Source organism: Dermacentor silvarum, chromosome 2, assembly GCF_013339745.2.
Source record: "Dermacentor silvarum isolate Dsil-2018 chromosome 2, BIME_Dsil_1.4, whole genome shotgun sequence".
Taxonomy (NCBI): Eukaryota; Metazoa; Arthropoda; class Arachnida; order Ixodida; family Ixodidae; genus Dermacentor; species Dermacentor silvarum.
In genome coordinates this window covers 231,557,821-231,583,737 of record NC_051155.1, presented here as the reverse complement: position 1 = coordinate 231,583,737, position 25,917 = coordinate 231,557,821, and the positions used below count along the sequence as shown (strand labels likewise).

At 43.2% G+C, this 25,917-nt stretch overlaps 1 protein-coding gene across 1 annotated transcript in view; it reads right to left on the bottom strand.

Annotated features, from left to right (window-relative positions):
* LOC119442865 (lachesin-like) overlaps window positions 1–25,917 on the bottom strand; it is a 157,559-nt gene that overhangs the window by 4,120 nt on the left and 127,522 nt on the right. The window contains exons 5-8 of the mRNA XM_037707909.2: window positions 18,310–18,438; window positions 13,475–13,765; window positions 3,230–3,343; window positions 908–994 (exon numbers count right to left, since the gene is read on the bottom strand). Coding sequence (XP_037563837.1) covers window positions 908–994; window positions 3,230–3,343; window positions 13,475–13,765; window positions 18,310–18,438 — 621 coding nt within the window. The remainder of the gene's footprint in view (window positions 1–907; window positions 995–3,229; window positions 3,344–13,474; window positions 13,766–18,309; window positions 18,439–25,917) is intronic.

Genomic DNA, 25,917 nt, shown 5'->3' with positions numbered 1-25,917 from the left:
GACTGCGCTGTAACATCAGTAGATATTGGTTCGGTCTGTTTTCCGATTAAAGCGGACACTCCCACACCACCCACTTCAGCCGTGACACCGTTTCGACTGTCGCGTGCGGTCAGGTGAGCACGCAACGTCGAGAGTTAATACGTCGGAAATACGTTCCATGTGGTTTCCGCTTCAGTGTCTATTCCAGTTGGCAACTGTAGACGCCAATGTGGCTTCTGCATCGCACTATAGCAGGAAATCGTGTGCTTCATGCTATAGACACAAGCTGATCTCACGCGGAGAACGAACCCGTTGAATGGCAATGCGCGCATTATTATTATTATTATTATTATTATTATTATTATTATTATTATTATTATTATTATTATTATTATTATTATTATTATTATTATTATTATTATTATTATTATTATTATTTCCTCATTATTAATAATAATAATACTAGAAGTGTTGCAAAACACGCACACGAGATTAAAGCTACGTGTTCCTTTCACCGGTGTTTCCGGGAGTTCACTTAAGCAAACTGTTACACAACTCAGCTAGGAAAGTCGATCGCCCTTTGGTGTCCTGAGGCCTGAAAGCAGACGCCTCTCCGCGCCGAACCTTTGCAGTGAATATACGCGACATTTGCACACCACTGCGAAACAAAGATGCTACTTATCCCGAAATATGAATTCATCGCACAAATTCAATGTGTTTTATTTCGTAAACATATTTCGCAAATTGAGCGTTTTGCATTAAAAAATTTTATTCCTAACAAAACTGTCGCTGCAGCATATCTGCTAACCCATTAATTTACTGCATGGTAATTTAATAATTTATTGTGCTTTCTGCAGCCCTCTAATGGCACACAAGCATGCCCAAAAATACCCCTCAAGCAAATGAGAGAAATGCATAAAACACTTACCTCCAATTTTCACAACAGCCGGTGTGTAAGATGGCCGCTGATCTCTGGAAGCCTCGGAGAGATCTTGCGGTTTGGTTGTGACCACGGCTGAATAGGATGGTAATAAATAGAAAACTATGAGTTTACAAATTATTTGTCAAGCTCATAGCCATAGAGGTAATTCTAATTTAAGAATTTTCGCGATTATGCATGCTAACAAAAAGAGCTGCCGCCATTTAGGACCACAGACCATGTTCTACTATTGAAGGTTAACTTACTGGAAATTGTTGAAGTGTACACCAGAACACAGAGAATGATTCTACATATCAAATAGTTCAGATAAAGGTAAAAGATAACACACGACAAAGGTATGGTAAAACTCTCATAAATGCGAAGATAAACCACGCAATCACGAGAAGATTAGGCTAATCTCTGTTTTGTTACTTTCCCGCGCAGTTAACGAAGAAAAGTTGAAATACCTCTACTTAAAAGATATTTTTTGGCTATGCACTGCGTCATTCTTCTAGCACAAAAAATACCTGCTACCCGAATCTTTGCGCCATGAAAAACAACAATTTCTAGTTTGAGATTTAAAATTGATGGCATACAGTGCATTTCATTAAAGACCAAGCTACAAATACAGTCCGATTATGATTTTTCATCATATCGCAGTTTTGTTTTCAGCTGCATTTATTGGCATTCTGTTGAGTAAGTGTGACAAATGTTAAAGGAATGCGATATATTACAACCATTTGGAAGATTTGTGTCGTTATAACATGTTTGACGCTGACCGTTCAGTGTAAGAAATACTACACCTAAAGTTAGTCTACCATTGGCAGCATTTGATTAAACATCCATTGGTTCTGTTTATATAGCAAAAGTAGCTTAAGAGCTCGCAATAATTAGCATTTTTGAAAGAAATAAACGTACGCAATAACTATAAATTCACATTAACGTTCTTCATGAATCATGACACCTTTGAAATGCAGGATTATGTCACGATAGATTTAAGAGGATGCTACAAACTGAAGAGTCCAAGAACTTGCACTGCAGAAAATTATGACTTAGTACCGAAGAATATACAGCTTAAAGCCGAAAATTTCTTCCTAAATTTCTGTCGCCCTCGAACTGTGGGAGAAGTTAGATATTTATGCGACTTTGCAGCACTTTCATATACTTAGGTTCCGTTTCTGCAGAAGAAGGCTGTCAATGTTTACAAGGTTATATTATCGAATAACTTACTTGACAACTTACTAGAAAGTTAAATACATTCGGCTAGTCGTTGTATAAATTTATGACTTGAGAGCGAACCAGTTCGGGAATCGGAAGGTATGACATACAATATGACATGATTTGCATATTTCTTTAACATAGAGAATTTTCGCTTCCATGTAACGCTACGTTCTTTTCTTCTTTTCGAGAGGGGCAGTCTACGCCCCAAGTTTCTCCGAATATACTGGGAGTTGATATCCCGTATTTGTTGTTTTGCATTGTAAGTATTATTTTTACGCAACTGTCTTTTTTAAAATAGTGACCCTTCGACTTTTACAAGCTCGTGCGTATCCTAACCTTGCGGTTCTTCACGCTATTTTCCCTGAAAGGTATCCCAGTGCGGACTGCCCTGCCTGTGGACTAACGGCAACATTTAACCATGTGTTGTGGGAGTGTAAAGCAATCAGCTCCCCCTTCAGCGAGGATAGGTGGGCTGCGCTTTTGGGCAGCCCCGAACTCAACGACCAAACCCTGGCCGTCCAGAGTGCCCGCGATCGGGCCGTCAAGCTCGGCTTGGCCGTCCCAACGTGGGACTAGCCGGGTGACACGGGGTCTCCCCTGCGTCTTCTCTGGACCTAAATAAAGTTATTTCACTCACTCACTCTCTGAATTTTCTAAAGTAACTACTGTCCTTCTTCCCATTCATTGTTTATATAGCTTCCTCTTCCTGTAATGTGGTCTTCATACAGCCTTGTGCTCTTAGCCTCCTTCTGTAAACTTATCGATATATTTTTTTACTCATGAAACAACGAACCTTGAATTGATTGATTGATTGAATAATTGATTGATTGATTGATTGATTGATTGATTGATTGATTGATTACGCTGTCATAGGTCCCGAATACACTAGCAACGGTGTTAAATTTACAGAAACAAACAAATGAAGGAAATATAACTGAAGCCGCTTTCAGCGAGTGCTACTGTCCAAGTTGAGGTGTGAACTACGATACTTTGAATTCGCACTGCTTTTCGAAATTGGCGTGCGCGTCGTTGCTTCCCGACTCTTCGAAAGACGAGAAAAATTCGCGGTCTGCAAGAATGCGCTACTGCGGAGTGCTCGGAGACACTCACCCCGATCGCTGGGCCTTGTCAGGGAGTTTCGCATTTGGCCGTTGCGCAATTTTTCCGATTTCGCTCGAAACGCCTCGGGCGAGTGCGACGTGGACGACGAGCTGGCTGGAATCTCTGCAGCATAAAGAAGAAAAGCAGTGGCTTCCTGTCAGTATACTTGAGGGAATGGCGCTCTCCCAATAAATCCACTCTCTCCTGCTCATCACTGCCGGTCAAAAATTAGTCTTACGCTTACGGGCAGCCCAGTTATGTTTCCACTTTATTCCATGCACAAACAGCGAAACGGGTCTTCGTGTCCGAATGTAAACTTTACTGCCTCTTAAAATAACGTTAGAAAGTGTAGGTGCTAACACCGCCATAAAATGTGCTACTATAAATGTCAAAATGGCGAAATGCTCCTAAGAATACTTGCGCTTATTTATGAACTATTAAATAAGCATACACTTTATTGCCTGTGAAAACAAAAGGAAGTGTAGGTACTAACACTGACTTTAATAGTGCGTTATATGTAAGAATAATACACTGCTCTAAGAAAACGTGCAATCAATTATTGACTATGTATTCATGTTTTGCTGTCGCATCCAGTACAACTAGTCACGCCAGTCTTCACCATCTTTGTACCGATAAGGACCATCTTTAATAATATTCAATGAAGGGCATCAGGTGAATCACTAAAATGCCCGATAAAAGGGCTACAGCAGGTTAAACGATGGAAGAAAATAAGACAACATTGCGGGTGTCCTTATTTTGAATTTATATCACCGCATGAAGCTGCAGAAAAATGAACGAGGCTATATAAAGTACGTTGGCGATGGGCGTTATCAGGACGTCCCTAAGTCGAAAAGTGATTAGAAAGGGGAACACTTCGTTCGGAGAAAAAGCAGCACTTAGGCCTGTAACCAGACATAACGTGATGTTGTTGCTTAAGCTGATCAATGGTCTCTTGGTGCTACCTTCAACAGTGGGCCTATCTGTTGTTAAAGGGCATATAATAAAAGATAATGAAATGGAAGGGGCAGCAAAAATTACTTCGTGATATCCATTATTGTATGTAGACTCGTGAGCAAAGGCACGCTTGTCGAAGCAATTCCGGGTTGTTTCTTTTTTCATTTATAAGTGTTTTTAATGAAAGCTCAAGATAAACTATTGTTCATGATTCCTGATATTGGCAACGCCAGGACAAGACAGGATTTGATGAAAGAGATGATGAAAGCACCTTACATTTAGATGAAAAGTTAGTGTTATTGGTGAAGGATTAGAAAGCATGACGATCACTGTCTCTGCAGAGTGTGAATGCAGATTCTCCTAGCTCCTGCCTATACCAAAGGTTTAAAAAGGTAATTCCCAGAACAACGCTTCCAAATAACAATTTGTGGGTTGTTCTTTCAAATGCTCTTTTCTTTTTGGATAGGTTCTGAGAGGACTTATGATGCAATGTTTTCGGGGAGTGACTTCCTCAAAAACAGCTTGTCCCAAGGTTGCGACACGTATATCTCTTACGATATATTATTCTGGTATTATAACGTTCAATCTGATTGTAACATGTGGACGCGTTAGTAATATGATTAAAGTTTGTCAGGTGTAACAACAACTGTCCCGCTTCTGAACATGTAAGCACCTCCACTTGATGCCAAAGCTGTATCATAATCGAAGTGTTAATAGAATACATTTCATTGTCTCAATGAGCATTTTACACCATGCACGTTCCGTAGTATAAATTACATCGTACGAGCTTTCCATGTTGCACGTGCGGTGATGAGGATGACGGTATCACGCATGTTTTTCGAAACTGTTCGCTTTATGCCATGGCAAAAAAAGCCCCTTTGCCGACGTATTCAGGTTACTAGGCGACAAACTTCTCTCCTTTGGCACTATACTTCGATTATGGCTTGCTGCAGGTCATGAATAAAAGTTTATCGCCGCGAAAATCTTTTGGATTATCTCGGTCACGCTTTCGAATGTATATTCCGTGCTTAATGGTTGACTCTTATGCCACGTTAACTATTGGTCAACTTTTTGCAGTTTTGCTATCTGTTGATGCCAGTGTGTGATTGTCTACATTTATTCCTGAATAAGTTATTGGCGAATCTGGGAGGGGAAAAAAATAGGGACGCGTTTTGCTTCCAAACACTTCATTTTCACTTCCAGCAAACCTACCTCTATACCTATAAGAATAAGGTTTTATTCGGGTAAATGATCAGTGCAAAGTTTACTTGGTCTGGTCATTTGCGCAAATTGTAGGGCACGCTAATTTAGACGCTTAGTATGAGCGTCGTTAAACGAGTTCCTCGGCAGTAACGCCGCCAGTAACGACAGTGGTTATCACAAGTCAGTGCCCGATATGTTGGTAACCCCACAACGGTAACCCCGCAACGAACACCAGCGAGGTATCTGAATGTTGAGCTCTTGCGTGGTTACGCCAGGACATGGCCGAAACCGTGGAACAGCCCCTAACTATTCCTTTCGATTACGTAGGAAACGCACCTACTCGCTGTCTAACGGCAACCTACCGTCCACGCATACAACCCTCCTCCTGCACGACGACTGAGTCTTCCCTGGCGACACCTTATCTCAGTGGACTGCGGGATACGAGGATTAGTGTTGCGGAAGACAGGGCGTTGCGTTCGATGGCTGCACTTGCGCAAGGATACGAGTGACATGACGATGTGGTCTCCCAGCATACGTCTATTGGGAAACTGGGACCGTATAGGACGGCTTACACTGCTCGAGAAACAACGACAGAGTAGGTGGCATGGCTTGGTTGACTTGCTCAACGAGGACACGGCGGTCCCGTTCGCGCTGTACTATACTCACGCTAGAGGTTGCCCAAACGGCAGTTGTCAGTTGTATGCGCAGGGACGCTACTGTACGCTAGTGTCTCTTTGTAGTCCAAGTCGCTAAGCGCCATAAGGAGAAGGCCACGACAGAAGGTAGGCAAGCATCAGCACAAATGGTTGGTTGGTTGGTTTCTTTACGGAGTGGCTTGAGGGGTTGGCTAAGAATGGGTTGATTTAGGAAAATAATTAGTTTAATCTGAAAATAAACGCGCATGAAAAATTTTGAATGGATGAAGAATAAATAAATGAGATAAATATATAAGCACTCAGCAAGCAAATCCTTCTGATTCAGTTTAAACGTAACAAAACCTGCACCGATATCTCTATGACAATGTCCTAGAGAGCAGGGTCTCTCTGCTTCCACCGGCGCGGCCTAGACCCAGGCCATCAATTTGCAGAATATTTATTAAAGTTGTCTCACACACAGGTTCCTAAATAGGAAGTATCGGGAAGAGAGAGATTAAATTCAGCAACGTGAAATTGTCCTCCTAAAATATGTTTTCTTAATTATGAGGAATGGTGGCCTGATAAGCAGAGCGTTATCGTCTCATCCTCCCCACAATATGAGCACAAGGAGGAGGGCGCCAGACCAGATCTATGCAAGTAATAGTTTATTGTAGGTACCCGACATGCGGAATTTGGTAAGCAGGACTTCAATTTTTCTATTTCGGCAGGAGTTTCTACCCCAAGTTAATATCAGGTGTTAATCATTTATATGCTTCTGTATTTGGCCTCCATTCTCCCCTTCATTTGTCGTTGAGAGGTTTCCGCAATGAAGTTCTTACGGTAGAACGCTTTGTTTAATAAAACAAGAAATATAATATTACACTAATGATAGCTTGAGTCAATAATCTGCTTGCTGGTATTAGAAGCACTGTCAACTATTGTTGGCAGTCTCCCTGCAAAATTTGTTTCTCTCATGAGGAGGAAGAAATGAGATGATCGAGCACCACGGCAGTTTTAGCAGCGGAATTGAACGCACGAACTTATGCATGTTCGTTCATTCGTTGGTTCGATAGACTGATGAATCAATCAATCGACCATTTGAGTGTTTTTTATTGATTGAAGATTGTTGAATCAATCAATGAACCATTTGAATTATATTGATTGATTGATTGATTGATTGATTGATTGATTGGTTGATTGATTGATTGATTGATTGATTGATTGATTGATTGATCAAGTGAGTGAGTGAGTGAGTGACACATCCGCGTCAAATATGCCGCTAGCTTCATCCGAAAGATTACAATTACTGCTGGTAAATCAAAGTTTCCGAAGTGAGAGCGACATTTTCAATGGTCGATTGTAAGTGTTTCAGTATCTACATAAAAGCGCTTCCGTATATATTTTATGTGCGCCGCAGTTGCAGTCCATATTTTCTAGCGCATCCCTGCAGAGTATGAATTAGCAGCTCTCCCAAGAAGCAGCATATGTCCTAAGTTCAGAGCAGCAATCTTGACCCAGTTGCTCCTAGCAACAAAATAAAACTTCGTTAGCACGTCAGAAGAGCGTTCCAAACGCCTCGATGACACTTAAAGCTTTCCTTCAGTGCCACTAATACACCAACTATTTCGATTTTTTTCCTCAAAAGGTTTTATAAGACACAATTTTTATGTACCAAGTTTCACCACTCTAAAATTGGTAGTTCTGAAGCCAAGCCCTGCTTATTGGCCCTTAAGCAAATAAAGCACAATTTTGGCGATTCATCGCAACGCGTCTTACTAGTCTACTCACGCGGAATTGTTTTCCCAAATTTTCGGTTCTGCGCTCAATATCCTCTCTGAGTTTTGTTGCGCTTGCTTTCATGATTTTTAAAATAAATTTATAGCGGACATTATCAAATGAATCTAGTTGTATCATGAGCCTTGCTGTAGAACGACTGCGAGCGGGCAGAAGTCGAACTTTCTCCTTTATGGGATCTCCATTGAGACGATTCTCCCGAACATCACCCTAAATTAGTCGTCGCTTAGGAGACCGACATTCTTAAAACCAATATAAACTATATGTCCCCTTATTAAGGCACAATTCTACTATTTAGAAAGCTAGTTAGTTAACATGCATCATGTGTACTTCTTTAGTGCCTTATTATGTGGCTCCATCGCCTCACGTCTTTTACTTCCTGATTAAGTGCGTGTGATAAAATATATTAGGACATCAGAAAAAAAAAGGAACAAGAGAGCTGCGTCAAAAATGACGTGCTTGCGTCTAGGCTTTTAGCGTAGAGACTTAGCAGAAGGGCAGCTCGTGGTTTCAATATTCCGAGAAATGCAAGAACCTACGTCGATCGATAGAAGTCTCTTGGTATATTATGGTCTGTACCAGTATTTACACGAGTAAAGGAAAGGCCTGGGAGTTCCTTTTTTCAAAATTTAACTATGTACAAAATTAAAAATAAAAGCTGTACATGCAATCAGTCAGCGACATACCGAGGCTATTGCGTGGAGCTTTGAATTACTTAATCTTAACTAACCTAACCTAACCACCATTTCAATAAAAGATTTATTATACCTCATAGAAGAGCAATCCCGTCATGTTGTCTCGTGTACGTTCTACGCATTGACTCAAAAAGAAGCCCTTAAAAGCAATTCGCATCGCTCGATCTCGCTTCAAGAAAGACATGCGAAACATTAAGTAAACTGGCGAGGTTTTATTTCAGCTCTCTTGCCGGCATATCCTGGCGAAAAAATGGAAAAGAACGAACTTTTATAAAGGCAGCCTCTTGGGGGTTTAAGAAAAAAATACTTATATAAAAAAAGCAACGTGAAGTGAAGCCTTTCTGAATTCCCATGCGTTAAGTCCGGATAGAGCAAGATATAAGGTCCTGCGGTTAGCAGGAATCCAGAGACGAAGGCAATTCATTTTCGAGACGCAAAAAAGTCAAAAAAATTTTTTATAAACCGCACACGCACATACAACGCAAGTGAAAAGCCACCGCCGTAAAAAGACATACAAAATGCAGGTTTTCGGGCTTGTGGGGAGTCGAAGCGCGGATGAAGAAAGGAATTTAACGTTTTAATTACGGGAAAAGCGCGAAATTCCTCTCCACAAATCCTTCTTTCGCGATGGCAAGTTCCCCGCCTGCCGCCGCCTAAACAGTCTGCTGTAGGGAACGACCCTATCGGCTGTGTTATGAATAGGCCGCCAAGCATACTGAGTGGACGACGAAGAAGGTAGTCTGGGGAATGGCGAGAGGGGAAAAAAAGAAATAAATATTGAGTGAGACGGAAAATACGATCACCTTTTCGGTTTTTTTTTTTCGTTTTTCCTGGAAGAGGAGCAAATGAGAAATAAAGAAAGCACTAAAATAAAATGTCCTTTATTCTTCTTAATTCGCACGTGATCCGTTTCCTCTCCTCCCAACGCTCCGTATCGGGAACACCAGTGCTTTTCTTCGTAATGTTTTTTTTTTTTCGTGGACATATATCTGTTCACTTATTTCCCCGAGGTTTTCACTCTTGCCCCTTAGACGTCATTTTCATTCGGCTGTTTTCCTATCAACCTGCGAGCAAGTATGCACGCACGCAAACACACACACACACGTGTGTGTGTGTGTGTGTGTGTGTGTGTGTGTGTGTGTGTGTGTGTGTGTACAGTCGCGCAGGAGTGCATGCGCGCATACACACGCATAAACATAAACTGACACATACACGCCCGCACTCAAACGTACGAACGCAAACACAAACACACAGAGGTATATAGGCCTACTCAGATACCCACGTAAAGGAACAGAGAGTTGTGGGAAAGGGAAAGGAATGCTTAGAAAAGAGGAAACTACAGTGGGAAGCGAAGAGCACTTCGTTTGCGCTTCGGAGCAGAGAAAATTGAGAGCTGACGTGAATACCGCTGCGGTTTTGGGGCTCGCTAAAAATAAGAAAAATGGGCTTTAGGGAGCGCGTGATGAACGCGTTCGATTATGCTCTCTGGGCGGCTCGCCCTGCACCCTCTAGCCTCTTCCTTTCCTTCTCCTTAGGCGTTTATTCCTGGCACCATGCCGGACTGCCAGTTACCGCACCCCTGAGCTGCTCTCGGAACAGGCTCCATACCAGCGGTCGAGAAACAAAGGAATGTTCTTAATGCACTACAACCACGCCAACTTTTGCCTTAAAGATAAGAAAGGTAGCAGCGCCCTCCATCACCTTGCGGTGACAGGCCTATTTGAATTCTGTCAGCATCAAACAAAAGCTGTTCGCTGAAGACCGTTCGTACCAACGAAAATGTCAGAAGCGTAATTGCCATTCATAATGAACTTCATTTAAGCAGGGCACTGCGTAGTTTTCGTTTAAAAGCTGTTATACACACTTGGTCCAAATCTCGAAATCTGCGGTGTTCGCGACTATGTGTAATGCTGTCGAAAGAAAAAAAAAAGAAAAAGCGGGAAACATATAGTAAGTCACTCAAGCTTCTCCCCCAATATCGCTGCCCTTACAGAATCTCACGATGGTTTCCGCGATATTGAGAAGTTGTGACGATAACCTGTAGAGGCAACCTCTCAGGGTTGCCCCGAGGCTATCGAAGATGAGCGCACTGATCCCGACACACTTATCGTTTATAGCACTTCCGTTTACAGTTCTGTGGAGCGTCCTGTTGAGTACGCGAAGTCCTTCCTTTCTCCCTCGTTTCCTCTTTCTATTCTCTTTTCTCCAAGCGTAGGGTAGCCAACCGGACGCCTGTCTGGTTGACACCGGCCGGTCTTTCTTTTCCTTGTGTTCTCTCTATCCAGCACTGATGCCTCTTGCTATCCGCCTCCGCTATTTCTGCTGCTATGACCCTAAAGTTGATGCCCGGGCGCGTGCAGGCATGCATTGCCTCCCTGCCGTAATTGGAGTACTCAATATGTTTGAAAGCCTTGTCTTTTTTTGCCTAGCCCACCACAGTTTCGCGTCTTCGATATCTGGCAAGATACAGAATTTCTGAATGCAAAGTATATATATATATATATATATATATATATATATATATATATATATATATATATATATAGTGCAATTGTCGTTGGTCTGCTCCGCAACACCGTCAGTTGCGCTTCGCTCCTCGAAGAGGTCGGAGGCGTATCGAGTGAGCTCATGAACAGCACTTAGCCCCCAATGTGGTGAACGTGGTTTAAATCATGAATCCGGGACCTCAGCGATATTCGACGTATTGCGCACGCATTTCTCTCACATTTACTCCTAAATTGTTACTGAATTTTTGTTTTCCTCTCGCAGTACACATTTGAACGAACCAAGAAGCTCGAGAACAAGTTAAGGGCCGCATAAAGGAGCGATGGAACGAACAATGTTAGGGTTAATGTTAAGAGACAGGAAGAGAGCGGTGAAAGGGACTGCAGAAAACTAGGCGGGGGGATGAATTAAGGAAATTTGCAGAAGCTCGTTGGAATCAAGACAGGAGTATTTGGAGATCGCAGGGAGAGGCCTTCGTCCTGCATTGGAAATAAATATGGGTTGTTGATGACGATTTGAATGACATTAGTTGCAAAGCTATTTCTGACTCCTTTAACGACTTTTATGGAACTCAGCGGCCACAGCTCCTGAGGTAGCCTAGTTTCGTTGAAAAATCAAATGGTACAATTTTTTTTAGTTTGTTCACGTAGGAGGTATTGGTTGTGGTAACACTGGACAAGTTGTCGATTTCTTAGTGAGCAAAGCAATAGAGCGGTTGCGTTTATCATGTGCCCTAACAGCTCACCCGAGTTAAACCCGGTTTATTCAAAATCGGATAGCCTCAGAACCTCTTATAAGCCTGATATTTTGTGCGGGGATAATTCAATTCCATTAGGATCTAGTAAAGCATCGAGACTGCTGGAAAATAACATAAACGTTGACAGGGAAAACACATGTGTCTCCAGCAGTGAGACACCACATATTTCTCGGTAATAAAACGCACATGACGTCACCGAAAGAAACAGTACCTACTCAACAAACTGGATTGTGCAGCTCAGGATTGCCGCAAGGAAAGAGCCTGATATATCGAGAACAAGAATCAGAAGTCATGAGATTGAGCTATATGACATAAATAGGAAAATACAAAATTAAGGGGAACAACAGAGCGTGCCAAAAGTGCGAAGAAGACTAGTACAACTTTTTTTCCCCCCTTTTCTTTCCTAGATTGTACTGCTAAATCATGCCTCACATTTGTATTGTGTACTGCAGCTGCCAGTGACATACATATTTTTTTTTCGTTTTGTGTAACTTTGCATTATAATGTCACGCAATTCTGCGATTTTGGGCAGTGCGATTACAACTATTATTGTCTGCCGCCATCTTTTATTAGACCAATATCGCTTCATTCAATTTCGTACCTTAACTTTTCTTGCCATTGTAGTTCTCTTTATGCCCTGCAGTGCCTATGTGGCGATCGCGTTCTGGTGCTGGGCAGGAGGTCACGAGTTTAGTTTTAAATCGCTGCGGCTGCATTTCTATAGGAGGGAAGTGCAAAAACGTTCGTGCACCATGCTTAGGGCAGACATTAAAAAGTACTCGCCAGGCGAAATTAATGCGTAGTCCTCCACTACAGCTTCTTTCAAACCCCATGTGTTGCACTGGAATGTAAAACCCCATATTTCTCTTTATTATTATTTATTTTTTAATTCTTTTAATCTCTCATGAGTTGGCTATAGACCATCGCCGCCTCCTAAAAATTGGTTTCCATGTGCATGACGTTGACTAGTTCTCTTTTTATGCAATACGTGAAAAGTTTCACGAATTCTTTCGTAAAGTCTACGAATTTGGGCTCGTTCTCTAATTTTACCAAGGTTGCGTCAAATTCTACGAAAGGTACATTGATGGGGAGTTTTCGAGAACTGCATTCCAGAAAGAAATTGTGACGCCACCTATGTCGGCTCTGTTTTGGCAGCGAGAGACACCAATGCAATTAAGAGGGTTACTTGCCCCCAGCAATTTTTTCAGGGTACTTCCTGAAGCAGGTGAAATCGGCGGCAGCGAAGTCACTGAAAATGTTGCTGTAGTCAAAAAAATGTGTGGCTTGTGAATATCTGTTGCTGCTTTTGAGCTGCGTCTAAAGTAAATCATCATGAATATAAAGCGCGTATGTATCCCACAAAGACCGTGTGCTCAGGTCAACTTGTAAAAAAAAAAAAAAAAGCGTGAAACGCCCCATCGCCCCTTTCGCTTATACCAGGTTGTGTCTGTGGTATTTTTACGAATTTTGAAATTCGCAGGTGGTCAAGTCTGCGTATTCCTTCCAGCACTTGTCATTCGTTTGCAGCGCCGTCACCTTGATAGAAATTGGGGTAACTGGCCTCGTAGTTTTTTTTTAATAGTTGCACGAAATCCAAAGTTCAAGCCTTGAAATACAGAACCATAGGCCTCAGTATGCTGTTTTGCTGTCTGCAATAGTTCGCGCCCACCAAAAATCTCTAACAAGAACAAAGACATTGCTGGCCTCTCACCGTAGAGCTTGATGGTTCCTTCCGTCTCGCCCAGTGAGTTCTTGGCGACGCAGTGGTACTCGCCAAAGTCCTCGGGCTTGAGCCTGCGGATCATGAGCTGCATCTGGACCTTGTACATGGCGTGTTGCACCGTGACCACCGAGTACTTGGAGTTCTGGTGAATGATGGTGTCCGTGTTGCGCGTCCAGTAGGTCACCGACTTGGGGTGTGACTCCAGATTGCAGTCCAGGGTCACGTCGGTATCGACGCTCGCGCCGACCAGTTGGTTCGGGATCCATATCATGGGCGCGACTGCGAAACGCCAAAAAAATATAAAGCACATAATTCTGAGGCTTTGCATCAAACTTGGAAACAGCGAAAAGATAGAAGGAGAAACCCTAAACAGGTGAATTAGACATGTCTTGCTTACAACCATACAAGGAGGGAGAGAGAGAGAGAGAGAAAGAAGGAGGTAGGGCAGGAATGTTGCCCATGCAGAAAAGGGCTTGGTTGGCTACCCTGCAATAGGGGAAGGGTAAAAAGAATATAAACGGGGTAGGAAGGCGGCGCCTCCGGAATGCTCCTTCACAGTGGATTGAAGGAGAAGGGAGACAGAAGTAGATAGCAAAGGATGAGGAATAACCATGAAATGATGCAATGGCTGATACTCTTGCAGACTAATGCAGTTTATGCGCAGGGTTACTCGGCAAGTTCACAAAAAAATTGAGTGCACTCGTGGGTGTATGGCAGCTATAGGAGCAATTATCCATCTTGTTTGCGTCACTTGTTAACGTCGTTTCCGAATTTCGCAAACATTGCGACGTCACGCCTGCGCAGAAAAACGTGCAGACGCGCACAAGTTCAGTCCGCTCTATCTTAGAGGCTGCCAGAAATTAGTAGTCTCGGACTTGAAGTTTCGCGGCCGGACTTCTAAAATTTGCCTGCAAGTTTTATTTGCGTGAGCCAGCCGAATCAGACAAGCGTTGCGAACAGCAGTCGCAATCAATAGGAACTGGAAATTTGGTATCTATAACAATTAAATTTCCATCGAGGTCTGAAAACTGAAACATTCTGTACACGTCTCCCTCATGGGCAATGTCCTGCTCGTTTTTCAAGGTTTCTTCACTTGTGCGTTCTTACTTCCTAAGCTCATTTTTTCAAAACTGTTTCGTAAGCGCATACGTGTTCACCATAAAGATTAAAACTTGTAGGTGGCATGGCAGACACTCTGGCGTTCGTCGGTGATCTAGGCGAAAGGAGCCAGCCTGCTCGCCACGTGTGGCGGCGCGGGTGCAATACACTGGTACAGGATTGCAAAACAAGACGACGACACGAAGTTCCAGCAGCCGTGTATCGGCGCTTTTTCGTGTTATACCGGGACTCACTCGGTGGTGCGCGAAGCGGTTTCTAATGGTGCATCTACCACGTGCCAAGGACCGACTGATTCGTAACCTTTAAATGGGACGCACTCAGAAGAGTGTAAAGGGGGTAAATGACAAAAGCAACATTTCTTGCTTATGTCATCGATCTACCGAAGTTTGCCGCACAAGTTAAGGTTACGAAAGCGCCGCCGATGCCAAAAAGATGGCTCCGATGTGAAAGGAAACACGTAAAACTGAGCCTAACAATGCATTGGCATGGCTTGGCTTCGCCGTTTGAGAAAGAAGAAATTCGCTGACAGCTGTGGAATACATGGGTGTCTTCGAATCTCCAAGGACAGCAGTGTCACGGACGCGTAAGAACTGTAAGATATGGCTCCGAGAACAATTGTTTTGTGGCAGTTCACTGCGGAGCACAGCCGAGATTACACATCAAGAAAAGAAATTAAGGAAAGTAGAATCGAATCGAATGCCTCTTTTTCGTCTTTATTCACGTGGACACGGACGCAGGGTGTATTGTTCTGTCACCTTGGTAGCCAACCAGACTCTATGCTAGTTAATCTCCCTGCCTTGTGCTTTTCTCTTTCCTCCTCTTCCTCTCGTTACGCACCGCCCACGAAAACACGATGCCTGAGCAGTTACGAAAGCGCGTTTTGCCACACGTACACGCACGCCAGCTGGCGCGTCAAGACAGGCTAACACAGTGAACATGATGAAAGTTTCCAGCTCTCTTAATTTTTTCTTCTTGGTTGCTGAACTGCTAGGCGTGGGGCAACCAACTGATGTGCCTATGGTGGAACACGCACTGTCGAAACATTTGTTTACTCTCCGGAGTCGGCTTCGACTACAAAAATTTCGCCGACAGTTGCACGAAAATTGACTTTAAAAAAATTTATACTTCCAGCCTTGTACAAGCTTTCGTTTTCGTTAAGCTGTTTGTATCAGCTTTTAGCCAATAGTGCACCCAGAAATGACTTTCTCATCTATAGAAATATAGCTGAGTTCAGTTCAGTACTGTTTATTTCAAACTATTTAAGATGAACTTTATATCACCAACAATACCCGGGATTGAAATCTGTTCTGCTATTCAGGAAGGTAACAACCTGCAGATATCAAGGTCTGAAAATGAAGCCAAGAGCTTTCTTCCCTAAATGCTTCTGATACAACTGATTTTCAAATCAAGGTAACTCATTAAACGCGACAGTTGCAATATAAAGAGTAGCGGCGCTACTATATACAGGCGCAGCAGAGCGCACCCTGTGCGACTACGAAAAATACACGGTTACGGTTTGGCCTCCGGTCTGCTGCCACGTCTACCACGTCTACCAACGTTCCTGGGGCTACCAACGTCGCTCCCACGCCGGTGATATTAAGTGCGCCGCCGCTTCCACCGCTTTAGTGTCCGGTCACAACGCAAACACGTCCTTGAGCGGAATACACAGCTTGTGCCGACGCATTCATGACCTATTTCTATGGGTCGTCAAAACAGTGCCACTTCCAGTAGCGTTCCATGGCTCTTCTTTCCCTTAGAATTTGACTTACCGAGGACCACTCTAGGAAGAACGTATGATTCGACCAACATGACACTGTTAGTCTCAACCATCTGAGGCACTCTTTACGTGCTGGACGCTCCTCAGCAAGCTATACTGTACATGTTGCCCTTCTAGGCTTTATTCTCCGTAACGCTTGTGTAAATAGTGAAATTTTACAAGCACGATACGCGCTAGAGGGAGGGCAGCGGACAGAGGAAAAATAACAAAGCAAAAGAAGACCATCCACCCATTGACCAGGAAGGTTGCCTCTTCGCCATTTTGTGCGCGGTCGCCTGCAAGGACGACCGCGCACAAACGAATTCCTAATCAACGCGTACATCAGCCAAAACACTGTTTAAAGATCTTAGCGGTTCGAGTCAACAGAGAATTTGCTAATTAATGTGCTCCGACGGGCTAAAGAATAAAATGTCGATGGAAAGTCTGGGAGCACGGCCTTGATGACTCTTGCGCCATGTCCACTGGTGTAAAGTGAAGCTTTCAACGAGAAATGGCGCGTGGTTCAGTCACACAGTGCTCCTACAACTGTAAAACGGCATTGTATAAGCACCAGGGGACTACCCTTCAACGACGAAAATAAGAGAGCGAGTGAATGAGAGAGAGAGAGAGAAAAACGAGCTTTTGCATCCTTGCATGTTTTCATGCGTTCTTAGCAGCGGTGTTTACTTTATTCCGAAGACGTCGATTTGAGAAGTTCGAATAGGCCTTTGAGAGTACATTTTCGTTTTCGTTTTTGGGCGCTTTCACGAAATGAGCATTCGCGAACATTTACTTAGAGAAAGAAAACAGAAGAGACATCAAGACGTGCTTAAAATCTTTATTCGCGTTCGAGATGCGCGCGAAAGCTTATCTCGACCTCTCCGACGCCCAGCTCGCGAACGGCAAAGCCAGGGGATTTGGGCGCCGACTCTCTCGGGAACGACTCAGCTGCCAGGGTTCGCTCGTCCATTTGGAATTTGTTTTGTCGACGGTGTAAGGTACGGCAAACAATAAATTAAACAAACTTATCTCACTGGAGAAGACAAGCCATCAGCTTTAAACGCTGCGTCGCTTGCGTACACTGTAAAATGGTTTCAGCGATCCCGAGGGTGTTTTTATTTTTTCGCGGGGTTATCCGTGCTCGAATTCTCGCGTGCAGAGTACAGAAGATGAGATAAGTGCAAAAAAATATTTTAAAGCATTGAAAAAGAAAGCCTTGCTGTGATTAGTCGTTGGCTATACATCTATGTCTTTTTTTTTTCTTTTATTCCCCTGTCTTTCGTCGTCCTGAATTTCTTTAATGCCACTTACCGTGGGAAAAGCTCTCACAAACATTATACTTTTCACCGTGTTTCGAACTATTTAATTGCTCTTTCTGATGTCTGCTTATCGACTCTAAAGAGAGATAAAACTTCCACTTGTATTATCTAAATGACACCGAGTGCTTTTCGCCTCTTCTTGCAACCTTATATACAAAAAGGTAAAATGAAAATCACGGTCGTCAGAGGAATTATCAGAAAAGGAGCACACAGATAAGCGGCTTGTTCGCTATTAAGTGTTACTCTGTGCGGCTGTGTACACCGCTGGGACGTGCTCACGTGATCCATGGCGGAAGCTATCTGTTCGCGTGCCTAAGTGTATCGCTAAACAGCTACGATATGTCAGAAAGAGGTACTTTGCGTTTTCATTTTTACTTTTTCTAGCACGGGCTCATTTGATGGTGAAAATAACGGTGGTTATTGCTTCTTTTGTTTACGTTTTATTGTCGCCTTTTACTGTACGCAGCTAACCGACCACAGTATTGTCTCACGGATTGTTGAGTGTGATGTCACTCTTAGTTTCTTCCTTTGCTCGTATGTTTACATTGCGTTAATTTATTAACTTTGAATTAGTGAATAAGTATTAAAAAATGTGAAAAAAAATGAGGCTGAGCAGGCGCTCTACTCACAGCTGACTTCAAGGATGATCCGCTTGCTGACAGAGGGCAGCACACCGTTGGAGGCGATGCACAGGTAGGCGCTCATGTGCAGGCGGGAGACCTTCGTGATGTTCAGCCAAGTGCCTTTCACAGATGGAACTGCAACGGTGAATGGTCGGACGGCATGTTTCACTCTTGCACGTGCGAATCACGGTCACTTATGTCACCATAGTTGTTTAAGCTTCGATTTCCGGGAAACGCTGCAGCACGAATTTTATTAAAGGCAAGGTCAAGGACGGGAACCGTCTGCTGAAGGGATTATTTACGCATGTGAGAAGGCAAAAGAATCCTTGGATCAAAATATTCTCGTCTATCGAGGGAGGTTGGAAGGTACTCAAGTTCTGTAGAATAAATTTCGCGTACGAGGTTGTAATATTCTGCTTTGTTTATCTTTGTTCCTTTTAGCATGCTGAGTCAGAATGCAAACTGCACGAAGTAATTTTGCGTTCCATGCAGCAAAAACATAGCTAGGAGTGTTCAGAATTTACGCTACCATCTACAATTTACATATGCTCGTCAGCTGCATCTAACTGACAGGAACGAGAACAGTGTAATAGTTTGACAAAACAAAACAGGTGGTTTTTGAAAAATGTTTAACTACGCACCACTTGCCAACATTTATAACCAAGTGAAAATGATTAGCCGTTGCCAGCATACGGTGACGACAACTCCTTCCTTCATTTTCAGTTGAAAAGATAGAACTCTGTCTCACTGCAGACGATGAAATCAGGTTTTTGAAGTCGGTGTAGAATGAATCTGCGGGGACGCATTTTCATGGTAGCTAGTAGATATCGAAGCCAGCTGGCTACGAGCACAAACACAAACTTCAGAAAGAGAAAGAGAGAAGAGAGGAAAGGCCTGGAGGTTAATCAGACGCAAGTCCGGTTTTCTACCTTGCATTGGGGAAGAGGAGATACATCGACGGAACGAGAAAAAGAAGGAAATAGAAAGAGCACTAGTAGTAGTTGCGCACACGCATGAAGATGAGCAGCAAGTCTATAAACGGTCGCGGAGACCTGCAGACTAGAGATATTGTGCACCGTGCAGAAAGCAACGAGAACATTGCCAAGAACTTCAGGCTATAAATTATCCCTTGAGTTTAGCAGTGTCAATATCTTCCGGCCAGCCTTTATCCAGCTGCCAAAATCTTTGAAAAAAAATCATGAGTGTTCTTGCGAAGCTTCTTACGAAACGCATAAATCAGCGTGCAGTCAGAAAACAATTCATTCATGGATAGTTGCCATACCTTTATCTGATACCCTTCTTTCTTACTATATATCAGATATGATAGTCGCCATCAGCAGCCCTTCGTACTCGGCCAACAATTTCCATTTTGAAGTTACGGTCGCCTTAAAGCGCGGCCACGAAGAGGAAGTGGAGCTCCACGGGCCGTTACACGCGTCGAACAGATAAGCAATATTGTACTACCGTTACCTAGCAGACAACAATGAGAGGGAATTGAATTTGAAGGCGACTCTGAATAATAATACACAGTGATGGTATATTTAATTTTCGGATTCGGGAGATGTTCAGTTCACGAAAAACAGGCGCTTATAATAAGAGGGCAATGTCACTCAATCAAACTGCTCGTACTCCGAGCAGTTTGGAGGCCAATCTGCTGTCGTTAGTTCACAGAGGAGTCGCCAGTGATCGACGAAATGAAAATTTGCTCTAACGCATCGCCACCTGTCAGCTGCTCTCGAGAATGCTCGAAATGACAAATATCGACTGAAAAAATATAGAGCTTCTAAATAATATTCACTTTAATATCTGCTTGTATATAATACTGCTTTTTTAGTTTCCTATTGAAGCGCTCCGTAAAGAGATATAATTTCTAATTAGTTTCCTTTGCCCGAAGGTGACGTAACATTCAGCAGAAATAAGCAAACCCCCGTTTTCATGGCCAATCAGTGCTCGGAATAGTGTCTGGGAAATTGTCACTTTTTCACCTTCGGTATATAGCGAAAATGAAGTCAAACAGCAATAAATTACGAGATTATGGCTCCCGCTCATTTAACGGACATCGAATGAATGAATGAATTAATTAATTAATCAATCAATTAATTAATGTTCTCGTGGAACGAATATCGAAACTAGCCCCAGTTTTGAGATGACCACCGTCGAACTTGGCACAAAGTGCACTGTTGTTCCACTCACAATTTATTAACAAAATGCCTTCTTAATCGCCGCATGGACAAATTTAACATGAACGTCAATGCATTTTGTCGCACAAATTGAGAACCCGTATCTCGAAACCGGACGCCAGCTAAAAATTTCTGACCAGCGGCTATGTCTTGCAAACTCACCGGCGCTAAACCGTAAATTGGAATAGGCGCCATGAAGTGATCGTTTAAAATTGTTGTAGGGGAAAAATTATTATTTATTTATTTATTTATGCATTTAAATTTCCTGTGTCAGTGGTTTCCGCCTCTTCGAGCAATCTAGCTGAAAAAGTAGAGTTGTGCCATCTGCCACAGTTCTTTACAATTTTGTTAAGATTTAAAAAATACCACTTATTATATACGTGTTCCAGGAAATCACTATGCTCATGACCCGAAGTAAAGCTACTCTAATAGAGCACATGGTCTTCACCAAAAAAAAAAAAAAAGCAAGCAGATAAGCAATACGGTGTGCTCTGGTAATAACCAGAGCACACCGTAACCTTGAATATTTACTACAATGCCTCTAAAGTGACAGGAATTACCTTCGCACTCCAGTTTCTGCTTTCCTGTGCGATCAAGAAGGGGAAAGAAGGTGAAGAGACAAAGCGAAGCGTGTGCTCCCTGACAACTATTGCCACGGTACTTCACAATATGGACGGAGCATAATTTCTTAAAGGTTTCCACTTATTCAATAAGCCAGCACCAGCCTATTACAGCAAGAAAGAGAAAAACGTATGAGCGCGCGTCCGTAGCGCGGCCAGGCTGGTTTTGAACCTAATTACAAAACCTTATAACGTTTCTTCATCGGCATCGAAAAAAACTAATGCGGGATAGGCAGCGAAACAAGGAATGAAAACGAAGCTTCAATCGAAGTAGCAAAGCCACGGCCTGCACTTTCGTTAAGTTTGACTCGCTTCGTGGCACGCAGACAAGACTCGACTTCCCGTGGTGAGCAAGAAATTTCCTTATTTATCGCTCTTTTCTGAGGGGCGCGTTGCGGCTCACGTTGGCGTTAATCAAGTTATGCATCCATTAACATCGAAACTCGACCCGCAGCTTACTTTCTCTTGTGTGCAATGATTGAACAAGCGTTCGCAACACTTTTACTTTATGAACACTTTCCTTTTTTTTAACTTCCTTCCCTCTATTCCTTGCAAACTTTCGTTGAAGGAAGACTTGAAGAAGAAGTAGGAAACCTACGTAGTATATTACTTTCCTTCATCTCCATCGCTGATCCATGCTTATTCTTTCTCTTTGTGATATTTGTAATTGTAGCATATTAAGACACGCTATGTCTTTGTTCCTAAAGGGCCGGGATATATCTCTGCACACGTCCAAAAACTCGAAGACTGACGCCGTAGGAATGCATGGGCCTTGCTCGGCGAGCGAGGCAGAAAAATTTGTGCCACAGAAAGGAGGCGTAAAAACAAGGGACGATCTCGATAAAGCGCTCACTACTGGTCCATAATCACGCAGGCCTTTTGTTTCAAACCCGCTGCGGCGGATAGACGGAGAACAGGGGGGAAAGGGAGAAACCCTAAAGATAGAGAGAGAGAGAGAAAGAGAGAAGTTGAAGGAGAACAATGGCGGGGATCACGAAGGGAGCAAAGGCCCGTGGCGGGGAGCGCGGTCGGGGTTATACTGCGGAGCGCGAGAAATTGATAGGGCGAAACGCAAAACTTTTATTCCATTAAAGCCTACCTAATTGAATCTTCCTCTTGTTTCACTTTCGAGTGCAGCGCTAGCGCCGCTCTTTTCTAGCCCACGCGTTAACTCTTCCCCGCTTGCACGGCTGCCACAAGGGGAAGCCGCTGTTTAGGCTCTTGACAAAAGACAGGCCGCCGTTCCACGCACGGAACAACGGCAAATGCCCTCGGCCCTGCGCACGTTCACTAGGCCTCTCCGTCCCCCTTAACATCGCTGTTTCTATCTCTTCGCTATTCTTATAGTTTTCGGCGGTTCTTTCGCTTGTGTTTCGCTTCTGATTGCTCGTTCGTTCGTCGTGCTGGCCGACACGTGAAACGGGGAACGCCTCTGCGGTAACCAAATCTGGGCCTCGCGCTCTTCGGAGCCACCGTGTTTCGAGCCGCACGTTCAGCGCTTGGACGACAACCCGGGACCTCCGAGTCAAGCACCGCGGCGTGCGTGATTGACTCGAGCATCTAGGGTTTCCGGGGCTGTGTTTATGTCGTCGTAAGTGACGCTCGGTGTCGTTGAACTTTCGTGAGAAGCTTTACCGGGTGTCACTAAGAATCTATTTTGTTATTTCAGATTGATCGGTTTATTGCGCCGAGGAAGAAATACGAAAAAAAGGAAAGAAAAAGAAGAACATGGATATCAGTGACGAACCCTATGTAAACTTGCGTAGTTGTTCTTTCATGTCAGAAGCAGAAAGAGGAATGCGGGAAGATATAATCGGATAGTGTCCCGAACATTGACGTACCCGCCGTGGTTTTGGCGTTACGCTATACCAAGCCCTACGGGGCGAGATCGAATCCCGGCTGTGGCGGCCGCATTTAGATGGGGGTGAAATGCTAAAGCGCCGGTTTGCCTGGCAGTGGGTGCACGTTAAAGAAACCCAGGTGGTCGAAATTAATCCGGAGTCCCTCACTACGGCGTGTTTCATAATCAAATCATGGTTTTGGCCCGTAAGGGCCCAGATTTTTTTTTAACATTCACCATTGAATCTTTAATCTTACCGTGCCATTACATATCACTGTAAAGTAATCTGTCTATATTCTTTATGAATTAACGTGTCACCCTAGTAGGAGAATGCACTGATAGTTTACTGACTTTACTGTTCTATACAACTGCTGGCAGGGGCACGTTTTCTTACTTACGAAACAACATGCGGTGATACATTGGAGTCTCTCCTTTTTGCATAAATCAACAGCGTTACTCAAGACGCGTTCGTTTTCAGAATACTAAGGTATAAACATAATTGACGCTTGACGTGACTTGATCTGAAATTTCAAGGTACGCGCAGCGGTGTATAATGATCCAGAAATTGTCAAACCCGCGAAGACTAAAAGCCAACTGCAACTTAATCTTAGACCACGTGAGAACTCTAGTTTGAGATAGTATATATATGGAGCAGGCATCCGTGCAAAACATTACGTTTGAAGCACGAGTGGATGCGTCACATGAAGCGCGCAAGAATATGAGTTTTTGATACAAAAAAGAACAAAAAAAGAACGCCGCTATTACCGCTCGCCAGAATTGACGTAGAACCTAAAACGTTGAGAACCAGTGCAGTTCTTCGGCATGAACTAAGGCATCGTGCCAGGATTTTCGTCATATCAGCTAACCATTAGGTGCATGCTTCGTCTGCTTAGGTTGCTGTTTACGGGTTTGTTAAAAAATATTAGAATGTTACCAGCCCGGCAGTAGCCAAGATTGCTTCGTAGTATATGCCACTCATTTATAACCGATTTAGCCGAACTGCAATTTTCTTGCCGCTAGGTGATGAACGAAGTGGATGCGTGCTCACTCTTAGTGCGACACGCACCGTTATTCTGAGTATGTGGTACGATATTACCGACATTCCTAGTTACATTATCTACCCCCAAATGTGTTAGGAATGTGCGGTCTGTACTTAAGAAGAACGAGCAGTGACGGCGAATTTTAGCCTCGAATACGCACACTCAGTGCCACGTTTACGGTACAACCTACGGTGGCCTCATCCCGAAGAAGGGTTGGCGAGAGCACTGACCTGTAAGCCTTCGCACCGACTTTCCCCGGGAGCACGACTTCACGTTTCATATTTGTGGAAACCTTTTATGAAGGCCGTTTCCAATTTCGTTACTCAAACACATTTGAAATGCACGAATGCTCACGTTACGCAACCACTGAACCGATTCGAATGAAAGTTGTACTTGACAGTGGAAGTCACCTTCTAGGAACTGTGAACAGTATATTTCTGTTCTCTTTCTTTTTTTTTCTCTCTGTATTTTTTTGTCAGCGTTTTAGTTCTTGCAGAAACCGGCCAAAATTGGTAAACTTACAAAAAATTGTAGCACAAAGTTTACAATATTTGGAACTTCAGAAAATAAAGGAGAGTGAGAGAGAGAATAAGGAGAAGGAAAGGAAAGACGTAACAATTCTATAAACGCAATCTATCAACGTCTAAATTTTGAAGGGAGAGCGAGAGAGAGACATAGAGAGCGATACCTTTAATTAAATGAGTAGAAAACTGCAAATAAGCCTAACAATAGAGCATACAGAAAAATCAGTTTGTTCACGGAAATTTCGCAGAACAGTATCCAATTACTGATACATAGAGCAATATCTACCATACCAATATCATTTCCTTTAGAATCCATAGCAGACTACTACGTTTATACAATGTTTGACAGCTATTTCTAATCTGTATTTGCGAAATTGTTAACTTAATGCCTCCTTTTCTTAATTTTAATGCGACAGCATTTTACCGTACGGTTACCAACATTCATTGCTAATTTCAATAAAAGATAAAGTGGGCCAATTCCGTAAGCAATGCAATAAAATGCGTAGATGAGCGAATCTTGATAATGTTATCCCATTACGGTCGCTTAGGTGTAGCTGAGATATCGAAACATGTTAACGGAACAACCAGAACTTCCGCTTTCTTCTGCTTCTTCTGTTTGTTTGTTTTTTGCAACAATTTTTACTCGAATCAGTCCAGCAGTGCCCAAATAAAAGCACTTCCGCGTTTTGAAATCCCAGCGCATTAGACAAGAGACGAACGCAGGAACAAGACAAACAAAGCGTTGACTTGCGACTAACTTTTTTGGCATAGAACACACAGTAGCTGAGTCACTGGTCTTCTGCTGAACATAAGTGGAGGTACACAATTACCTGTAGTTGCGTAACCTGGTATGCTAAGTACTTGCGCAATCAGTTGTAGTCAATGTTGCTACCAAAGGATGCCACAGACAAACTAAAATCAATATATCTCAAATTTAGCGCAGAGGGCACTTTGGGAAGTTTGCGGCTTCCAGTTATTCCGCTTCGATCTCGCTCACGTGACTTTGCTTTGCCGTGTTTCCTGTAGAAAATTGGGTTGTAAAAAGCTGGTAAACAAAGCCGCTCCCGTTGCCAGCCCCGCCCAATAACAAGACTGAAGTGTATTCGCTCGTACAATTCAGGCAAAGATTTTTCGGCGCCTAAAATTCGATACGCGCTAGAGCGATGAACTGTCCTACTTTCGGCACGGGGAATAAAACATGGAAAATCATGTTCCTAATGTGAAACTCCAACAAATAGAAATTAGAACACCACGAAAGTTTGTTGTTTAAGTAGGCAGGTTCGATTTCAAGGCATAGAGACGTTTTTTTTTTTCTTTTTTTTTTTTTGTTAAGTCAATCTCGCACTACACTACATGCTCTTTCATCGTTTATATATTTCACCACCTGAGTTCTTAGCTTTCTCCAGATAA